Source organism: Pseudorasbora parva, chromosome 5 (assembly GCF_024679245.1).
Source record: "Pseudorasbora parva isolate DD20220531a chromosome 5, ASM2467924v1, whole genome shotgun sequence".
NCBI classification, from domain to species: domain Eukaryota; kingdom Metazoa; phylum Chordata; class Actinopteri; order Cypriniformes; family Gobionidae; genus Pseudorasbora; species Pseudorasbora parva.
The window spans coordinates 12,363,733-12,381,182 of NC_090176.1; the positions used below are offsets into that span (position 1 = coordinate 12,363,733).

The following is a 17,450-nucleotide window of genomic DNA, read 5'->3' on the forward strand; positions in this document are numbered from 1 at the left end:
CAGTGATTTTGAAATTTAGTCTCATAGTTAAGAAGATGAATATGGAGATACATGTGAACTGGAAAAGTAAAATAAACAACCCATTGACCACCCATCTGATGATTATGTGGAAATCATGCTAACAAAATTAAGTCACTCAAAAACACAGACCATGCCCTGTGACAGGTATTGCTGGCTAATAAATTATTTTACAAAGGATTTTATCAGTCCCCAACACTGGATATTTCACATCAGTGTATCACTACACTCTAAAATAAATTGGTGCTATTTAGCACTAAAAGTGGTTCTTGGCTTGTAATCATAGCGTAACCACTTTTGGTGCCAAATAGCACCGTATTTTTAAAGGTGCTCTACAGCACCTTTGTTAAATTGTGCTATGTAGAACCCCTAAGAGGTGCCATATCACATTTTATTTCATCCACAATAATGGTGCTAAACAGCACCAACATTAGTTCTTTGGTATGTAAAACACCCTTAAAGTGGCTTGAAAGGTTCTTTGTAAGGCAGTGGTGCTATATAACACCTTTACCACCCAAAAGAACCACTGAAAAACCACTGAAGAACCGGTAACGGTGCTATATAACACCTCAGTCATCCCAAAGAACTGGTGAAGAACCGCTGAAGAACCACTGAATCACCAAGATTTGGTGCTATACAGCACTTAAAGTGGTTCCCCTATGATTACAAGCCAAAGAACCACTTGTAGTACTATATAGCACCAATTTTTTTGAGTGTAATTATGCCCTCTACCTTCATACATCACTAGAGTGTTTCCAAAAGATCTGTCAGAAGATATGAACAAAATAGAGGATGCTGCAGATACTGTGGTATAGGCTACACCAACACACTTTGTAGCAAGTGCAATGTCTGCTTCTGCTTCTCGGAGGACAAGAACTGCCTTTGGGACAACAATACTTGAATATGTCTATGAACATACCTAAATAACATAAATGCCGAAGTTTTCATTTATTTCAGCAGGTTTTATAAATATCATATGAACATATTTTTTTGTAATAAATTATTTTCATTATTATGAATTAAATTATGTTTTTTTTCCACAGTCATTTAGGATGGCTACACATTTAGCATGAGGAATTGCCTCAAAACAGCCTTGCAGAAAATCTGTGAATTCTCTGGATTTGCCACAATTTTGGGCCATCTCATCAACTTGTCTCTAAAAGCCTTTGGCACTATGAATGAGTACCTATACCATTCTTGCAGGACTTTCCAAGCACCTTCATATGTTGTATGGTAATCGTGATATTGTCCAGTAGGGGGTGGTGGTGCAATGTGTTGTTGAGCTGTAGCATTCTTAAAAGCAGAGAAGAACACACTTGTTTGCTGGCTACCAAGATGAGTCCTAAATAAAAGAGGCCATCCAGAAGTATCAGTTCTCTTCAGAGTTTTAACCTTTGTATCTAAGATACAAGAATACGTATCCTCTGAGTTTCTGTAGAAATATCCCTCCATGGCTCTACGAGTTTCTCCAGCAAGGTAACTCTTAAGATAGAACATTTTCTCACCATGTAGGAGAGGCTTGCGATCGATAAGGGCCATGAAGGACATCTTCCAGTCTCTAAATTTCAAGATTCGAACACGCAATCCGTGTGTGCTTAATGATTTTCCATTGCTTGAGATAAACTTGCTTGAGATGGTGGAAGTTCACACTCCTCACAACATACCTGTTGAGGTGAAAACAAGGATGCTTCTGGATTTATTTGGGGAGGGGGATCTGTTCTTTGGGCGACTGTGTGAGTGTTTAGCACTATTTTGTTTTTTTATCACAGCGTTGAAAGTTATCTTCAAGTTCATTATAAACTTTGACACAAGCTGCAACTACTTCCTTATCCACTTGCAACTGACGTAGCCGTTTTCTCTCTAGGCTACTAGCCTTAACTGCATTTCAGGCTCCTTTTGCTTTATTTCCAACAACATTTTGGTTTCACAAAGCTTGCAATCACTCCATCTTATTTACATTTACCTGTTGGTCATGAATTTCTCGCAAAGCTTTAGCTTGTTCGAGCTTTGTTGCATGTTCTGCCGCTGCATTTGCTCGTTTACAGGAGATCACGGAAGAGGTGTTTGATTTGTTGTCCTTCATAAGCACCGTGTTATAATCTTCATCAATTGTATCAAGTCATGTACTTACAAGATCATCTCTTCAGGCTGAGCAGAGATCCATACAATTTACAATTTCTGGAGTAGTAGTGTGGTAACGCAGTACTGGTTCATAACACTGATAAACTGAACTGCGTCTGTTTTGAATGCTATATTTTATCAGGCTCCTCACTGGAACAGAATGTTTTCAATCTTGATCTATTCTCTTTTGTAGTCTGCTTCTAGAAACCTTATTAAAAGCTTTTTCCTTGTTTCTTTGCTTCCTGCTCACGTATCTACAGGCCTTTCTCTATTAAACCTCTTTTATCTCTTGCACAGGTGGATTGATTTGCACTGTCGGTAGCGATAGCTCATTGACTAGTTCCATTGCCTCTTTCATGTTCTTAATGCGGGGCAACTTCAGCATTAAGTGATTCCACTCTCACCCAGATCTCTAGTACATAAAGCCGGGCATACACTGTGCGATTTTCGTCCGATTTCGAGCCGAATTCTGACTCGTGCGACTCTTTTTTTGGGTCGGGCTGATTTTCAGGTTTATCGTGCGTCGTTTGTCGCGAGTTGTTCGTGCAGTGTACAGGGGGAAACGAGGGGCGACAAACCTCGCACGATCGGGAATCGGATGGTCGGATGAATTTCTGCCGTGTCAGAAATTCTGCTCGCCCACGTGAGGTTATCGCACAGTTGAAGCAAAGCCACGAACTGACTGCCCTATTTCCCCTCACTGCGCCTGCGCGAAAGCAGAAGTTCAACCATTTAATTTTTAAAAGCATTAAGGAAAAAACGAAAAGGGGGAGATCTTTAATTATGTAGGCAGCTATCAAATAGCAGAAATTAAGTAAACTGTTGTGCCTCCAGTTTGTGTTGTATATATCCAGTGCCTCTTATTCATTTAGCTAGTTGATCATTCATTTACTTGTTTTACTTTCACTTTTTATTTTTATTTTTTAATGTTAATTAATATTTAACCTTGTCCATCTTGACACAATGGCATGTTGCAATGTGTTTTTTCTTCATGAACGCGAGTCAGTGGATATCACACAATAAGCAGTTTAAACGCAGTCTCAAACCCAGTCAATTATTCACTGCAGAAAGTGAAAGTAAAATCTGACAAGCTTTCGGCGTATATTCTCAGACAATGAGAGATAAATGTAATTCAACATACTGATAACGTAGCTTATTGCCTTATTTTCTTTCTTTTTTATTTTCTTAATATTTCTATTTTGGTCCATATTGTGGAAAAAAAAATAGAAGAGAAGTAGGCTAGGCCCATTTTGTGTTAAACAAGTTGTGTTTAGATAAATCTGCTCTTACTTTTCATTTCAGACGGACATTATTATTGCAGTGTTCTGACATTATAATCATATAATTAGACCTATAATTCCTTGTTTAATCGGGCCAAATGTTTTTAAATAGTGAGGAGTAATCTATCTATTATTTTATTATGCAGTGTGTCGATTATGCATTATTGTTGGGGTGAGGGGGGCAAATTAATGTAATATCAATTTAATAATAAAAGTAGGCCTACTCTAATAATAATAATAATTTTATAGCCTACATAAAATCAAAATCCTCTTGATATCAATAGCTGATGCATTTACCTCTCTATTAATACACCATGGTCTATCGTCGCCACAGGGGTTTTATTGCGCATTTTTCACCCGTACAGTGTGAGCAGTCAAGACGCGCTCGACGGTCGGACCGCACATCAATCGTGAGCTTTGGCTTTACATCGCATGCGATCTACTCGTACAGTGTGAGTAGGTAACCTTGCTGAAAACCCATAGAAATCGCACCGTGTATGCCCAGCTTAAGCCCCCAAGGGTTAATAGCAATTAGGGGTGTAACGGTACACAAATCTGACGGTTCAGTATGTACCTCGGTTTTGAAGTCACGGTTCGGTATGACGTCGGTACAGCAGTTTTACAAAATTGCTTTCTTTTTATTTATTTTTATTCAACAGTGGTGTCTATCTATCATCTATCTATCTATCTATCTATCTATCTATCTATCTATCTATCTATCTATCTATCTATCTATCTATCTATCTATCTATCTATCTATCTATCTATCTATCTATCTATCTATCTATCTATCTATCTATCTATCTATCTATCTATCCAAAAAATGTCTGTCCTTAAATTAATTCAATTATAACTAAAAGTTTCTTAAAGATAATGCTGTAAACTATTTAGGGAGTCCTTATTTAGGCTCCACATTGCAATATTAAAGGTTAACATTAAGTTATTTATTTTTAGATCTAATAATCAACACTCTCAAGCTTTACATGAGGCAGTTTTTGCATTAACTTCTAAATCGAATTATAATTTTTTTTCTTCAGTTCGTTGTTGAAATATAATAATTTATTCACGGCTGTCAAATCATGACAGATTTATTTAAACATGCATTAAATAAACAAGACATCAGTAACAGGTTAAGTAGAATATAATGAATATATAGGCTAATATATAATATAGTGCATATATTTAATGAACTAACAGCTGTGGGGTGGACACTGAAGGACTGGCTGTAAATTTGATGCTACGGAACATTTTTATATTTCTTATATTCCTGTCATTGTTTATTATGACATACTGTCCATGTATTGTATTGGTTTCTGTCATTGGTTCTGGTGTAGGAGTGTCTCCATTGTTGTGTTGATGTGTGTCCCATGTTGTGTATAATGTTGTTGGCATCTGGTGGTGCTCTTATCCTGTTTTTGTTTTTTAGATATCCCGCTGCACACTAAATTTCCTTTCTAAGGATAAATAAAGTGAAACTTGAACTTGAAACTTGATTTCGTCTTTCGTCTTTTCGCGGTTGAAACACAGATTGAGCGATTACATGACTTATTATAAATTTCAATAAGTTGTAATGCATCCTCAACATACCTTAAGAGATATTAATTTATGTTTATTCCTTAGGAAGAGATGATCGCATTCACTCGCGCTCCGCCGTTTGAACTGACGCGTAGCCAACTATACTGTGATCAGTCACGACAGATTAAAGAGCGTCAAAACGGCATTTATCCTTTGAATTTTGTGATAAAATGGACTGAATACCTAATATGTTTGCGTGGGAACTCGGATTGACGTTTGTTCCGCGGTTAAAACAAGCCAACTGTTACCTGTTTTGCACTCGCACAGTTCGGTACACACGTGCACCGAACCAAAAACCCTGTACCGAAACGGTTCGGTACGAATATGTGTACCGTTACACCCCTAATAGCAATAGTGTTTCCTTTTGTACTTAAAAATCACCAGACAAATGGTGTTTACTTACAGCATTAACAATATTCCTTTTGTATAACTCTTTCAATGTTCAATAAGTTCAAGATTGAACAAAACTGTTTTTTAACATTAAACCTAATAGATTTTACTATTCACTTCCTTTCCCCCCCCCCATTCTTTTGTTATTTTAATCTTTCAATAAAAAATGTCTGAAATATTCTCCCATTCATTTCTCCTTAGAATTTCACCTTAGAGTTTGGGTGAATAAATGACACTTGTGTGGAAATGTGATCTCAATCTTTTATCGTTCAAGGTCTCACTCGGCATCTGTATCGTTGAACAATATTATGCTTTCACCTTCCGATCTTGGTTGTTAAACTCTGTGGTGTTATGATCCAATTGTCCGCGTGGAAACACAACTGTGCAGTGGTAATTAGTCCTCAGCAGTGCTATGGTGCATTTTCGTAAACTAGACAACAGCAATGTAATAGATGCAGGCTTCTGTGTCGAATTTCAGTGTAGCTGCCCCTTTATAGCCTTTTTTTCACAACACCCGTAAGAATTATACTTATAACTTTGGTGGATTGTAATCCAGAAAGGACAATACATCTCAGTGACAACTGGAGTCACACAGTCACAAAGCAAAAGATTAGACTGTATAGAAATTAAAATCTACAGATAATGCTAATACACATAGTCATGCAATGCTGATGTTGTTAGTATTAACAATTTGAGAGCAAAGCAAAACAATAGAGGGTATGCACCTGATGTCACCCCGTCAGTTGGAGCGACTGCGGTTAAAGTTGCAAAAAGACTGAGAGCCAGCATTGGTTTATAGTGTGAATGCAGTGAAGAAAACCACACAAAACCAGGCCCCGACGCCCGAGGTGGTCAGGGGAGGCTTGTCCACGGACCCTGTGGATCTCCTTGTGCCCCCCTCCAGACTGAGGGAGACGGACTTGATAATAGCGTTTAATTCTGTCACTAAACCACTGCCACCTGGGGGGTTTCCAGAAAGCAAGGTTAACTTACCTTTACATACCTTGAACTCTCGTTTGATTAACCCAAACCTTGCTTACTCGAGGTATGCTGGTTCCAAAAAAGTAGTTTGAGAGTAAGAAAAAGTGTCTGGGAGTAAATTCAGACAACCCAGAGTATGTTCCCGGTTAATTTACAAGACATTCTCAACAGAGTGGCGAATTGATGATTCACCATGGAAACAGACGCTAAGAAAAAGCAAACCGTTTTACTTCCTCCTCCTCCTTTTGTTTAATGGTGAGTTGCATAACCTATGTAGTCACTTTTTTTTCAGTGGCTTAGTTTATTTAATAAGTAATCTTTAGTCTTTGAAAATAAGGATTATATTGTTTGTTTGAAGCTAATTAATCCATGTGTGAGATGACAATTAAATAAATAACCGAAAAATTTAAAACTTAATCATTTAAAACACATCTGAATACCTCTTAAGCAAACTAACCATGGAACATAACCTGCCCCGGAGCAGGTTATGTTCAGATAGTGAGTTGCCATAGTTACTTGCATACCCTGAAAGTTACCTCCGTTTTAGGAACAGAAAGATGAGGTTATTCGCTAACTTATTCTTAAACATATCTGGGTATGTCACACAACCTGCTTTCTGGAATGCCCCCCAGATGGTGCTTCTGCTTTTAGAAGGAAAAGCTGCCCATAACTGCAGGGGCCTGTACCATGATGGTAGTTTAACAAACTCAGGGTTACAGGATTAGTTTTGAGTTGACAAAACCAAACAAATCTATTCCGGCTTTGTTGGTCCCATGATGCTGATCATCAGCTTTCTCTGTCAACTTAGGCTTTGATTCAGGAGTTTAGCTGTGACATCAGTAATGAATGGCCAATCACACGCTACGGATCAGTGAACCCGATTCACTTCTCCTGAGAGATGCTGCGAGATTCATTTCTCTCTTCTGCAGATTATTACATGATTGAAAAATATTAAGAATTTAAACAAATTTACACAGCATGAAGGAAAGAGCTGTCTATGAAATAGGACAACTTAAAGAAAAAAATATTATACATCAATGCAAGTAAATGTTATGAAGTTAGTTTAGTAGTTGATATATAGAGAACTGAACATTTTAAGCTCAGTAAGCTTTTTTTTTAATAGCTTCATTTATTGATTTTAAAGCTTATTTGTATGACTTTATGTAGGCTATTTATATTAATTTTAACAAAGTGCATATTAATGATTGATTAACTAAAATGATAAATGTGTAATTGATTAAGGGTATAATAATTACAGAAATTATATCTAAATCATACAAAATTATTATTATTATAGGCGTTGTTAAAAGCCAGACACTGTAGTCTTTAAAAAACATTTGCTATGTAGTGACCTTTAATTTGGAGTAGAAACAGGGGAAGTTGCTTTATTGCATCAGAGGTGTGTCACTTTACTCACAGCTGATTGGTCCAATTTCAGTTTGAGATCTCTTATCCAGAACATAACTGTGGAGCACAAGTTACTATGTAGAGGAACACAGCTAAAAGCCAAACCACTTTAATGGTACCTAAAACCCAGGATTGGCACAAACTAAGCTTAAACATATCTGGCTAACCAGCTAAACCGGCTTCATGGTATAGGCCCCTGGTCTGGGATCTGTAATCCTCAGTAAGAATTTGTAATTAAAGTGCATTATTAGTAAAAAAGATGTGGCAAAAGATCTAACGCTTACCTGTATTTGCGCTCATCAAATTATTCAATTTTCAATGTGTTCAACGTGTTTCAGACATGTTTGTTAATTTCTACAAAGCAATGGCCCATAACAGGTGTTGAAGTTCGAGTTTTTGTCCTGTGCTGAGCTCTGCACATGTAGCCTGACATGGTCATACTCAATTCTAGTCAGAATATGAGTCTGAAACTGCTCCATTGGGCTGTGATTATGGGGCGTGTTTCAACCGAACCAGGAAAGACCTCAATTGGATAGACCTACAACCAATCAGAGCAACGAAGCGACGCATTACGTTAGTTGTCAAATGTCAACAGAGCTCAACTGCACGGTGTTGCCAAGTCTGCGTTTTTTCCCGCCGATTGTTTTCCATGTCCGCGGGTTGAAGCGACTATTATGTGATATATAGACCCATGAGTGCGAATTTTAGCAGGCAACCTTGCCAAAATAACACACATTTTACCCCCCAAAACACCTTTTTTTCTTCTTCTGGAGAACCCCCCGAGAAGCTATTGTTTAGGGCTAGTAGTTGGTGGGTTTTGTTGTAAAAACTTGGCAACCCTGTCTGCACGCGCGCTAGAATAAACAATCTTTGCCGGTGTTGTAAAAAATTTATGAATTTAATGATACACAGAGTACTTACCCAACATGATCATCATTTTTGAGAGAAAAAGTGAAGGTGAATGCATATATGAACAAGCTCTCCGTTTAGGATTCGATCAAATATAATCCAAGCCCCTTTGATGACATGCATGATTAAATTACTGTTTATCATCTGTCCGTCATCGTCTAAAGCCCGCCCTGATGATTTCATTGGTCCGAACAGTTTCTGTTTGGAGATAATTACTCCTCTATGAATCGAGGCCAGACCGAACTGCCGACCTAAATATTTTGTGGGTGGGGCTATGTTCGGCTGGCATCCAGGCTACTGCACATGCACTAATCCTCTCTCAGTGTAGACATTATGTAAAAAAGTGTTCATTGATTGTGTTACTGCTTTCAGTTATTAAACCGGGAACGCTCTTTGTTGCAGTCTAGGCAGTATATATATATAAAAAAAGAATTAATAGACCTATAATATATTCAGAATTTGAATAAAAAATTTTGTTTCCTGACAGGCGGCCGCATACATGCTTCTCTATTGCCGAAACTCCTCTTATAATCAAAGAGTCGCTTATTTACATTGTGTTTGCACTGTTAGTTATCATACAAGCATTTGTGAGAGTGCAAAAATCGATCACTGCATTCACTGCTCAACACTGCAACCTTTCATTCCACAATCTAAATATAATGCCATAGATCTAAAAATATAATAATAAACATTTTTCATGATTAGTTAACCTTGAGAGCTGTATTGGTAAAATCATGCTAAAGTTTCTCATGTAATACTAGCTATTCATATACAAAGATGTTGGCCAATCACCGCAGTGGGCGTTTCCACTGAAGTCTCACAGGAGACATGCCTTCAAACAGAGTTTCAGAGCATAAACTAAACCAGGGTAGAAAAATACCTGTTTATTTCTAAATTATGAAAAAAAAATTATATAACAATCATACAAACATTATAAGTGCACCCCTTTACATTATAAAATAATACAATAATGCAGTTCATTACATAAAGTAGCTATGTATATACTGTCCACTACCAGTTAAAAAAGTTTAAAAAAACCCACTACTATTAGTAGTGTACTACTACACTACTAACACTAAACTACTATTTAGCTTTTTTCTTTCTTTTGAAGTCTCTTTTGCTGACCCAGGCTAAATTTGTTATTAAAATACAAAAAAAGCTGTAATATTGTGAAATATTATTCAAATGTAAAATAACTTTTCTATTTGAATATATATTTTAAAATGTAATTTTAGTCCTATGATGCAAAACTGAATTTTGAGAACCACTACTCCAGTCTTTAGTCACATGATCCTTCAGCAATCATTTTATATGCCGATTTATTGCTCAAGAAACATTTAATTATTATCAATGTTGAAAGCAGTCGAGTGTAAATGTATTTTTTATTTTGTTTAGGATTCTTTGATAATAGAAAGTTCAAAAGAACAGTATTTATCTGAAATGGAAAGCTTTTGTAACATTGTACTACAGTTCAAAAGGTTTTTGTTTTTGTTTTTGGAAAATAACTTAATGGAAGGAATACATTTATTCAGCAAGGATTTATTACATTGATCTACTGACAATACATACATTTATAATGTTGCAAAAGCTTTAAATAAAGCCTTGGATAATGTGCTAATTTATTTATTCATTAAAGCACATTTATTGGTAGACATGGGTCATTTTAGGGGCATACATAATTAAAAATAAATCTGTTAATAAAATGTATCTTCATTTTACAAATAAAGCTTTAGATAAGGAAACTTTCTACATTTCTTATCTTGTGGTCACTCCGGAGCTAGGTTCCTCCTATCTTTTATGAAAAAAATAATAATAATTTTAACAAAAAACAACAACTGTGAGGGAATGATTCTCCAGAACCAGGAATTGGAATCAAACTGTCCTTAGTGTCCCATTGAAGTGGCCGCTAATGAGTCATCTATGTGTATATACAGTCCCTGACAAAAGTCTTGTCGCTTATCTATTTTCTAGAAATACCTGATATTAACCTGACTTTTAATTAATTCATTGGTGTTAGAAATAGCTCACTTTGATGTGGAGATGGAAGTATGCGATGGAGCACCGTCCTGCTGCAGAATTTGGCCTCTTTTATGGTTGGGAATAAGAGGTAGCTAAGATTTCTTGGTATTTTAGACTATTGATGTTGCCTTCCACCCTGGAGATCTCGCACACCCCCATACTGGATGTAACCCCAGACCATGATTTTTCCGCCACCAAACTTCACTGTTTTCTGTGTGAATCTCGGATCCATTCGGGCACCAGTAGGTCTCCTGCAATATTTGCGGCGACTGTGGTGTAATTCAACAGAAGATTCATCTGAAAAATCCACCTTCTGCCACTTTTCCAGCGTCCATCCTTTTAGCAGGCTGTGGGCCTTGGCAAATGCGGTTTTTCAATTGTCTTTTGTTTAGTGCTGGCTTCTGGGCACTGATTCGACCATGGAGGCCATTTCGAGACAGAATCCGACAAACTGTTCTGGTTGACACAGGGACTTCAGGTGACCAGGGGCCTGTACCATGAAGCTGGTTTAGCTGGCTAGCCAGATTTGTTTAAGCTTAGTTTGTGCCAATCCTGTGTTTTAGGTACCATTAAAGTGGTTTGGCTTTTAGCCGTGTTCATCACCATAGTAACTTACGCTCCACAGCTAACCTGCTCTGGGGCAGGTTATGTTCTGGGTAAGAGATCTCAATCTGAAATTGGACCAATCAGCTGTGAGTAAAGTGACACACCTCTAATGCAATAAAGTCACTCCCCCTGTTTCTACTCCAAATTAAAGGTCACTGCATTGTAAAGGGTTTTTAAAGACTAAAGCGTCTGGCTTTTAACAATGCTTATTTATAAAAAAATAATAATTTTGAATGATTTAGATATAATTTATGTAATTATTATACCTTAATAATTTTAGTTAATCAATCATTAATAGGCACTTTGTTAAAATTAATACATAAGTCATATAAATTACATCCCCTGCATAAAGTCATATGGATAAGCTTTAAAATCAATAAATAAAACTAGCCTATTAAAAAAGAAGCTTACTGAGCTTAAATGTTCAATTTTCTCTATATCAACTAAACTAACTTCATAACTTTTACTTGCATTGACGTATACTATTTTTTCTTAAAGTTGTCCTCTTTCATAGACAGCTTTTCTTCTTGCTGTGTATTTTATTTTTATTTTAATTCTCAATATTTTTCAATCATGCAATATTCTGCAGAAGAGAGAAATTAATCTCACTGATTGTCTGGTGAGAAGTGAATCTCAGTTCCACAGCGTGTGATTGGCTGTTCACTACTGATGTCACAGCTAAACTCCTGAACTCAGGATCAAAGTCTGAGTTGACAAAGAAAGTTGATGATCAGCATCATGGGACCAACAAAGCCTTAATACAATGGTTTGGTTTTGTCAACTCAAAACTAATCCTTTAACCCTGAGTTTGTTAAACTACCATCATGGTACAGGCCCCAGGTCTCGTGGAGCTCTGCTGCAGTGGAAAATGGGCTGGCCTTGGATTTTCGAGCCAACAAACGGTCCTCTCAAGCAGTTGTCTTGCGGGGTCTGCCTGACCTGGGCTTGTCAAAAACGTCTCCAGTCTCTTCAAATCTTTTTTTTATCCTCTGTACTTGACGCTGAGACAGATTGAAGGTGTCTGCCACATCAGCAGTGGATCTGGTCTTCAGCCTTTTGATAATCAAAACTTTAGTCTCTGCGTGAATCTTAGGCATGTTTGCAGAGGTCTAGTTGTTCTTTTTATACACACTTGAGACCTAATTGATCCGTTATTAGTCACATGTGAAGCTCATATGACAAGGTGACAACACTTATGTCTTTGCAAAAATTGACTCAATGGGCTTTACCAAGCTGTGAATATTAGAATACTTTTTGAAAGTTTAGTTTTTCACTGAAACATTATCTCACAAGCTGGTGGGATTAAAATGAGCCATTTCTTGTAAAAAAATCTTGATTAGAAATATATTTCAGCGGCACTTTAGGTCAATTTGTACACAAGCGACAAGACTTTTGTCAGGGACTGTATATCTATTGTTCATACATGAATGTATAGAACAGATCAAAGATCTGGTAAAACTCGTAGGTGAACATTTTCTGTCTTTTCTTAGTCTAGAAGGCACCAAATTCAAAAATAATTTCACATTTTACTGCATTAATGACCCAGTTTAAATACAAATAAAATAAATAATAAAATACACATTAATGCTAAATCACTGAAGTAACCCTTTAAAGCTACACTGTGTAACTTTTTTTTAGTTTATTCTTAGCTAAAAACACTTAGTTCTTTCAAAAATATATGTGCTCAGTAATGTATATTTACTTCTTTCAAGTAGTAAAGTATTCTCGTAAGTTTATAATATGCCATTGAAAATACATACAGGTGAGGGGTTCGAATGCCGGTCGCCATGTTGCCCCTCCATCTTTAAAGTACAGTAGACAAAGAGGGACATACCCGTAAATTCAAGCTTTGCCTTTCGCGTTTTAACACTCGATGGCACCGTGTCGAATGTGAAGAGGGGGATTGCCATGTTAATCTTGGACTAAATCGGCAACCACAGGAGTTAAAACGGAATCAGAATTGAGAGGAACAGAAACTATTATTCACTGGATGTCATATACCTTTACACCGCTAGATGGGGGAAAATATCACACAGTGTAGCTTTAAGCTGTGTTTTTCACCCATCACATTTACCAATTTAAAATACAGTTTTATTGTTTGCTAATTATATTAGCTAAGTATCAGTTTTATACTTTTGGTCCCCTTTTTTTTGAGAAACATCACGGGTCAGTATATAATTGCAGAATTTTACATTTAAATTTAACGTGAGAAAGTTACCATTGCTGTTATCAGTAAAGTCTGGCAGCACTGCTGACTGAGGCTGGGAATCCCTCTGTGGACACTGCAGATATAACTAGATGATTAAGAATCAAACCACTAACTGCCCTGAGAGCCAACAGGAAGACAAATCTGAACCTGTGTGTCCCAATGCTCAGAAGTCCCATCAGGGACATCAAGTCTCTAGCAGCATTTTACATTTGGTACTCCTTTTTAAAACATGCTTCTTTTATTCAGTATTCAGTTTTTTTCTGTGGTACATCTATCTATTCTGGTAACAGTAGAATAAACGTTGCTTGCTACATACTGGTCTCTTAAAGAGTCTTATGAAAATCATTGAATTTTATGTGCTTTAATGTTAGTCTATACATCAAAATAAGTGAAGTATGAGACTATTTTTAAAAGTACTACTTTTAGTTTGACAAAGACAGTGCACTATTTATAAGTGTGTTAAGAGACCGTTATGAAAGTCTATTTTTTAAGGGAACTGTCCTGAATGTACTGAAAGGCTGTATAATCCTCTATCAGTCCATCTCCTTCTCTCTCTTTCGGGCAGATGTTTTGTCTAGGGTCCAGGGCAGTGCTTCAGAGAGTGTTTACTTTATATTTCCTGTGGGCGCTTTGTGTCCCTCGAAGTGCAGCTGATGCACCGGGAACCTCCTCTTACTGGAACACATTGACAGATAAGACCCACACATCTGATGTTTACAATAAACGCCCAAGTAACATATACTACAAGCTTTGAAGAGAGAACTTTTGGTGAAATCCCATTTTTGGGGGGGTCCCTTTTACAGGTTCTATATTGTGCTCTTTATTTGAATACCAACATTGATGCAGATCCTCTAGATGGCGCAACAGTTTCCTCAGTAAAGATTCTCAAGCGCTCCATAGTTTAACCGTAGATCATATGATCAGTAGGTTTGTGAATGTCTCCACATTGATCAGATGCACACGCAATCTCATCACATGCACTTTTAAATAATTAATTTTTTAAGCTGACCACTCCACACCAACACTGTTTTATCAATTTATATACTAATTTCTTTAAGGATGTTTTTAAGTGTATTATTTTTAATGACACAGTCATTTCTGTTTTCGTCGTTGCTCGTTGGTGATGTTAAAAAGCACTCATTCTATCTTTACTGTCACTAGAGACTTCAGCAGGTGTTTTCTGTATTCTGAATCTAAGTCAAAATCCATACAAGATTCCACATGTTACAGGCGATCTATAGCCTGGCACTTTCTCTGCTGTTACATCAGATCCAAGAACATATATTTCTCACAGTAATATTTCTTTCAAAGTCTTTTCAAATGCAGCAGGACTTGGTTTATGCTTTGTTGAAAGTCTGGCAGCCAATTGGTCTCACTGGTGCAGAGCCAGATGTTGGGTTTGTGTAGTGGCGAGCTGGTTTGCATATAGGGGGGTTGTTAAGTACTTGCCATGCATCTGTCTTTATGAGCTGTTTCTGCTTCGCCATTGCACTGGAACGTGCAATATATTTGGCCGTGACAAGCAGCTTTGCTTTATTATGTGCTGATGCACTGCTGACAGGAGATAAGATACATTTTCACACATGGATTTCACACATTTTTCAAGGATGGGGTCTATTAATGGCTGAAGAGTTTGGAAAAAGTGGTGCGTGTACATATGAAAATCATTGCATTTTTATTTTATTTTATCAAAATACAGTCAAATATAACTTATTCCTGTGATGTAAAGCTGTATTTTCAGCATCATTACTCTAGTCTTCAGTCCCACATGATCTTTCAGAAATCATTTTAATATGCTGATTTGCTGTTTGAGACATTTCAGATTTTTTAAAAGTTGTGCTGCTTAATGATTTTTTAATGGAAACCGTGATGCATTGCTATAATAAATAGAATGTTTAAAAGAACAACATTTATTTAAAATAGACATTTGAATGTGAAAGTCCTGATAGATAGATAGATAGATAGATAGATAGATAGATAGATAGATAGATAGATAGATAGATAGATAGATAGATAGAATCAACTCCTTAATGCTATACTCACATCCAAAAGCAGGTTTAGGTAAATAATATTACATAAGCAATGAAAACCATGTAGTGTATTTGCAATCCTCTGGGTTTAAAGGAAAACCGAAATCAGTGAGGCACACATTTCATTTTTAGTCTGTGCAGTGTTCAGTCCTCCCCCTTCAGCTCCTATAACCCTGCGACCAATGAGGAACTCTCAGCCTGTGATGTTAGGATCCATGCCAGCAAGTTCGGTGCCGACAGGGAAAACACTTTAAGAGCAGAGTCAGGACAGCGGGTCTGGACGTGCTCTCTGAACTCCTGTGAATGACAGACGTGCAGCAGACGGACACTAATCTCTCCAGGGTTCAACTCGGCTGTCTGGGTGAGTTTGCTCTGGCTCTTTTTGCCCTCAGGCTCATATGGGAAGATGTTGAAGCAGTTTGAGTTGAGCGGTTTTAGGATGTTGGAGCAGTTTGTAAGAAATCTCAGTCAGCTATTCGTTCAAATACATCTGAGGCACTTTTTGAATGAAGAGTAAGAATTTTCTCTAATCAAGTTTAACATTACTACAGAAAGCAAGTTATTTTATGTTATTTTTTTTAGATCAGTTATTCTGTATTACATGGTCAAATGTACAGTTATATGTAAAATATACAGTATATGTTTTGTTATATTATGCATATTAAAATAAGTTTAACTGTGTCCCCAAAAGCAGTGTTGGGGAAAGTTCATTTTAAAAGTAATGTGATCACAATATTGCCTTACTCCTTAAAAAATGAACTATTTGCATACTTAGTTACTTTTTATGGAAAGTAACGCATTGTTACTTTTTTCTCACCTGTGCTGGCTTGTTTGTTTTTTAATAACAAAACAAAACAAAAAAACCCACAAATTCTATTTTTTTGGCATATGTATATGGCTTTATGATCAAAAGTGAAATTAATAAACCTGATTAAATACATAAAGTATGTTTGTGTTACTTAACACATTTAATTATTCACACATTTGCACATTACTCCTGATTTCTCTCAACATGGGGACAATACATTTTTAAAGAATGGGGTCTAATAATACCTGAAGAATCTGAAAAAGTGGTACATATGTACAAACTCATTGCATTTATGCATTTTTATTTGATCAAATCAGTAATATAAAAAAATATTTTTTTATTAAATTTCTTCCTGTGATTTGTATATAAGCTGAATTTTTAGCATCTTTATTATGGTCTTCAGCGCTGTCAGTCAATATATGGGAAAACAAAGTAACTTGTATTACTTATTTGGAAAAGTAAGTTTAAAGTAAATTTTAAAGTAATGCGTTACTTTACTAGTTACTTGAGAAAAGTAATTATGGAACTTGTTACTAGTAATGAGTCAACCACAACACTGCCCAAAAGTCGCGCTTAAAAACATCAAATGTCATTGCGTGAAAGTTATACTGATCAAAATTAACACGCTTTCAATGTTAGTGGATAATAGTGGTTGGCCATGTAAAATCACAGAGCGGGGTCAGCGCATACTGAGGTGCACAGTGCGCAGAAGTTACCATCTTCAATAGCTACAGACCTCCAAACTTTGTTTTGGCTTCAGGCTGGCTCAGTGCATATAGAGCTTCATGGAATGGGGTCTAATAATACCTGAAGAGTTTGAAAAAGTGGTACATTATGTATAAACTTCGAAAATCATTGCATTTATGCATTTTTATTATATCAAATCAGGAATATACAAATATATATATATATATTTTTTTATTTTCATAAAAGGTATTCCTGTGATTGTATAAGCTGAATTTTCATACCATAAAGTGTGTATCATATGCATGCGAAAAACCGCGTACCATACGCACGCCAAAACTCATTTTGCCGTATACATTCACGACATTGCAAACTCGTACTATTTATACGCATTTTCGTGAGATCGGGCTCCA

General features: G+C 36.6%; 1 protein-coding gene across 3 annotated transcripts in view; it reads left to right on the forward strand.

The window, feature by feature from the left end:
* Window positions 1–1,334: 1,334 nt before the first annotated feature.
* Window positions 1,335–17,450, forward strand: part of mylka (myosin, light chain kinase a) — a 151,486-nt gene continuing 135,370 nt past the window's right edge. For 2 of the 3 annotated variants that reach the window (XM_067443258.1, XM_067443260.1), the window contains exon 1: window positions 15,718–15,906. Coding sequence is in view for 1 of the 3 variants with exons in the window: in XM_067443257.1 (XP_067299358.1) it covers window positions 1,469–1,494 (26 nt within the window). In the remaining 2 variants the exon portion in view is untranslated. Of the gene's footprint in view, window positions 1,495–15,717; window positions 15,907–17,450 lie in introns of those variants that run through there. The other variant, XM_067443257.1, reaches the window with a different exon arrangement.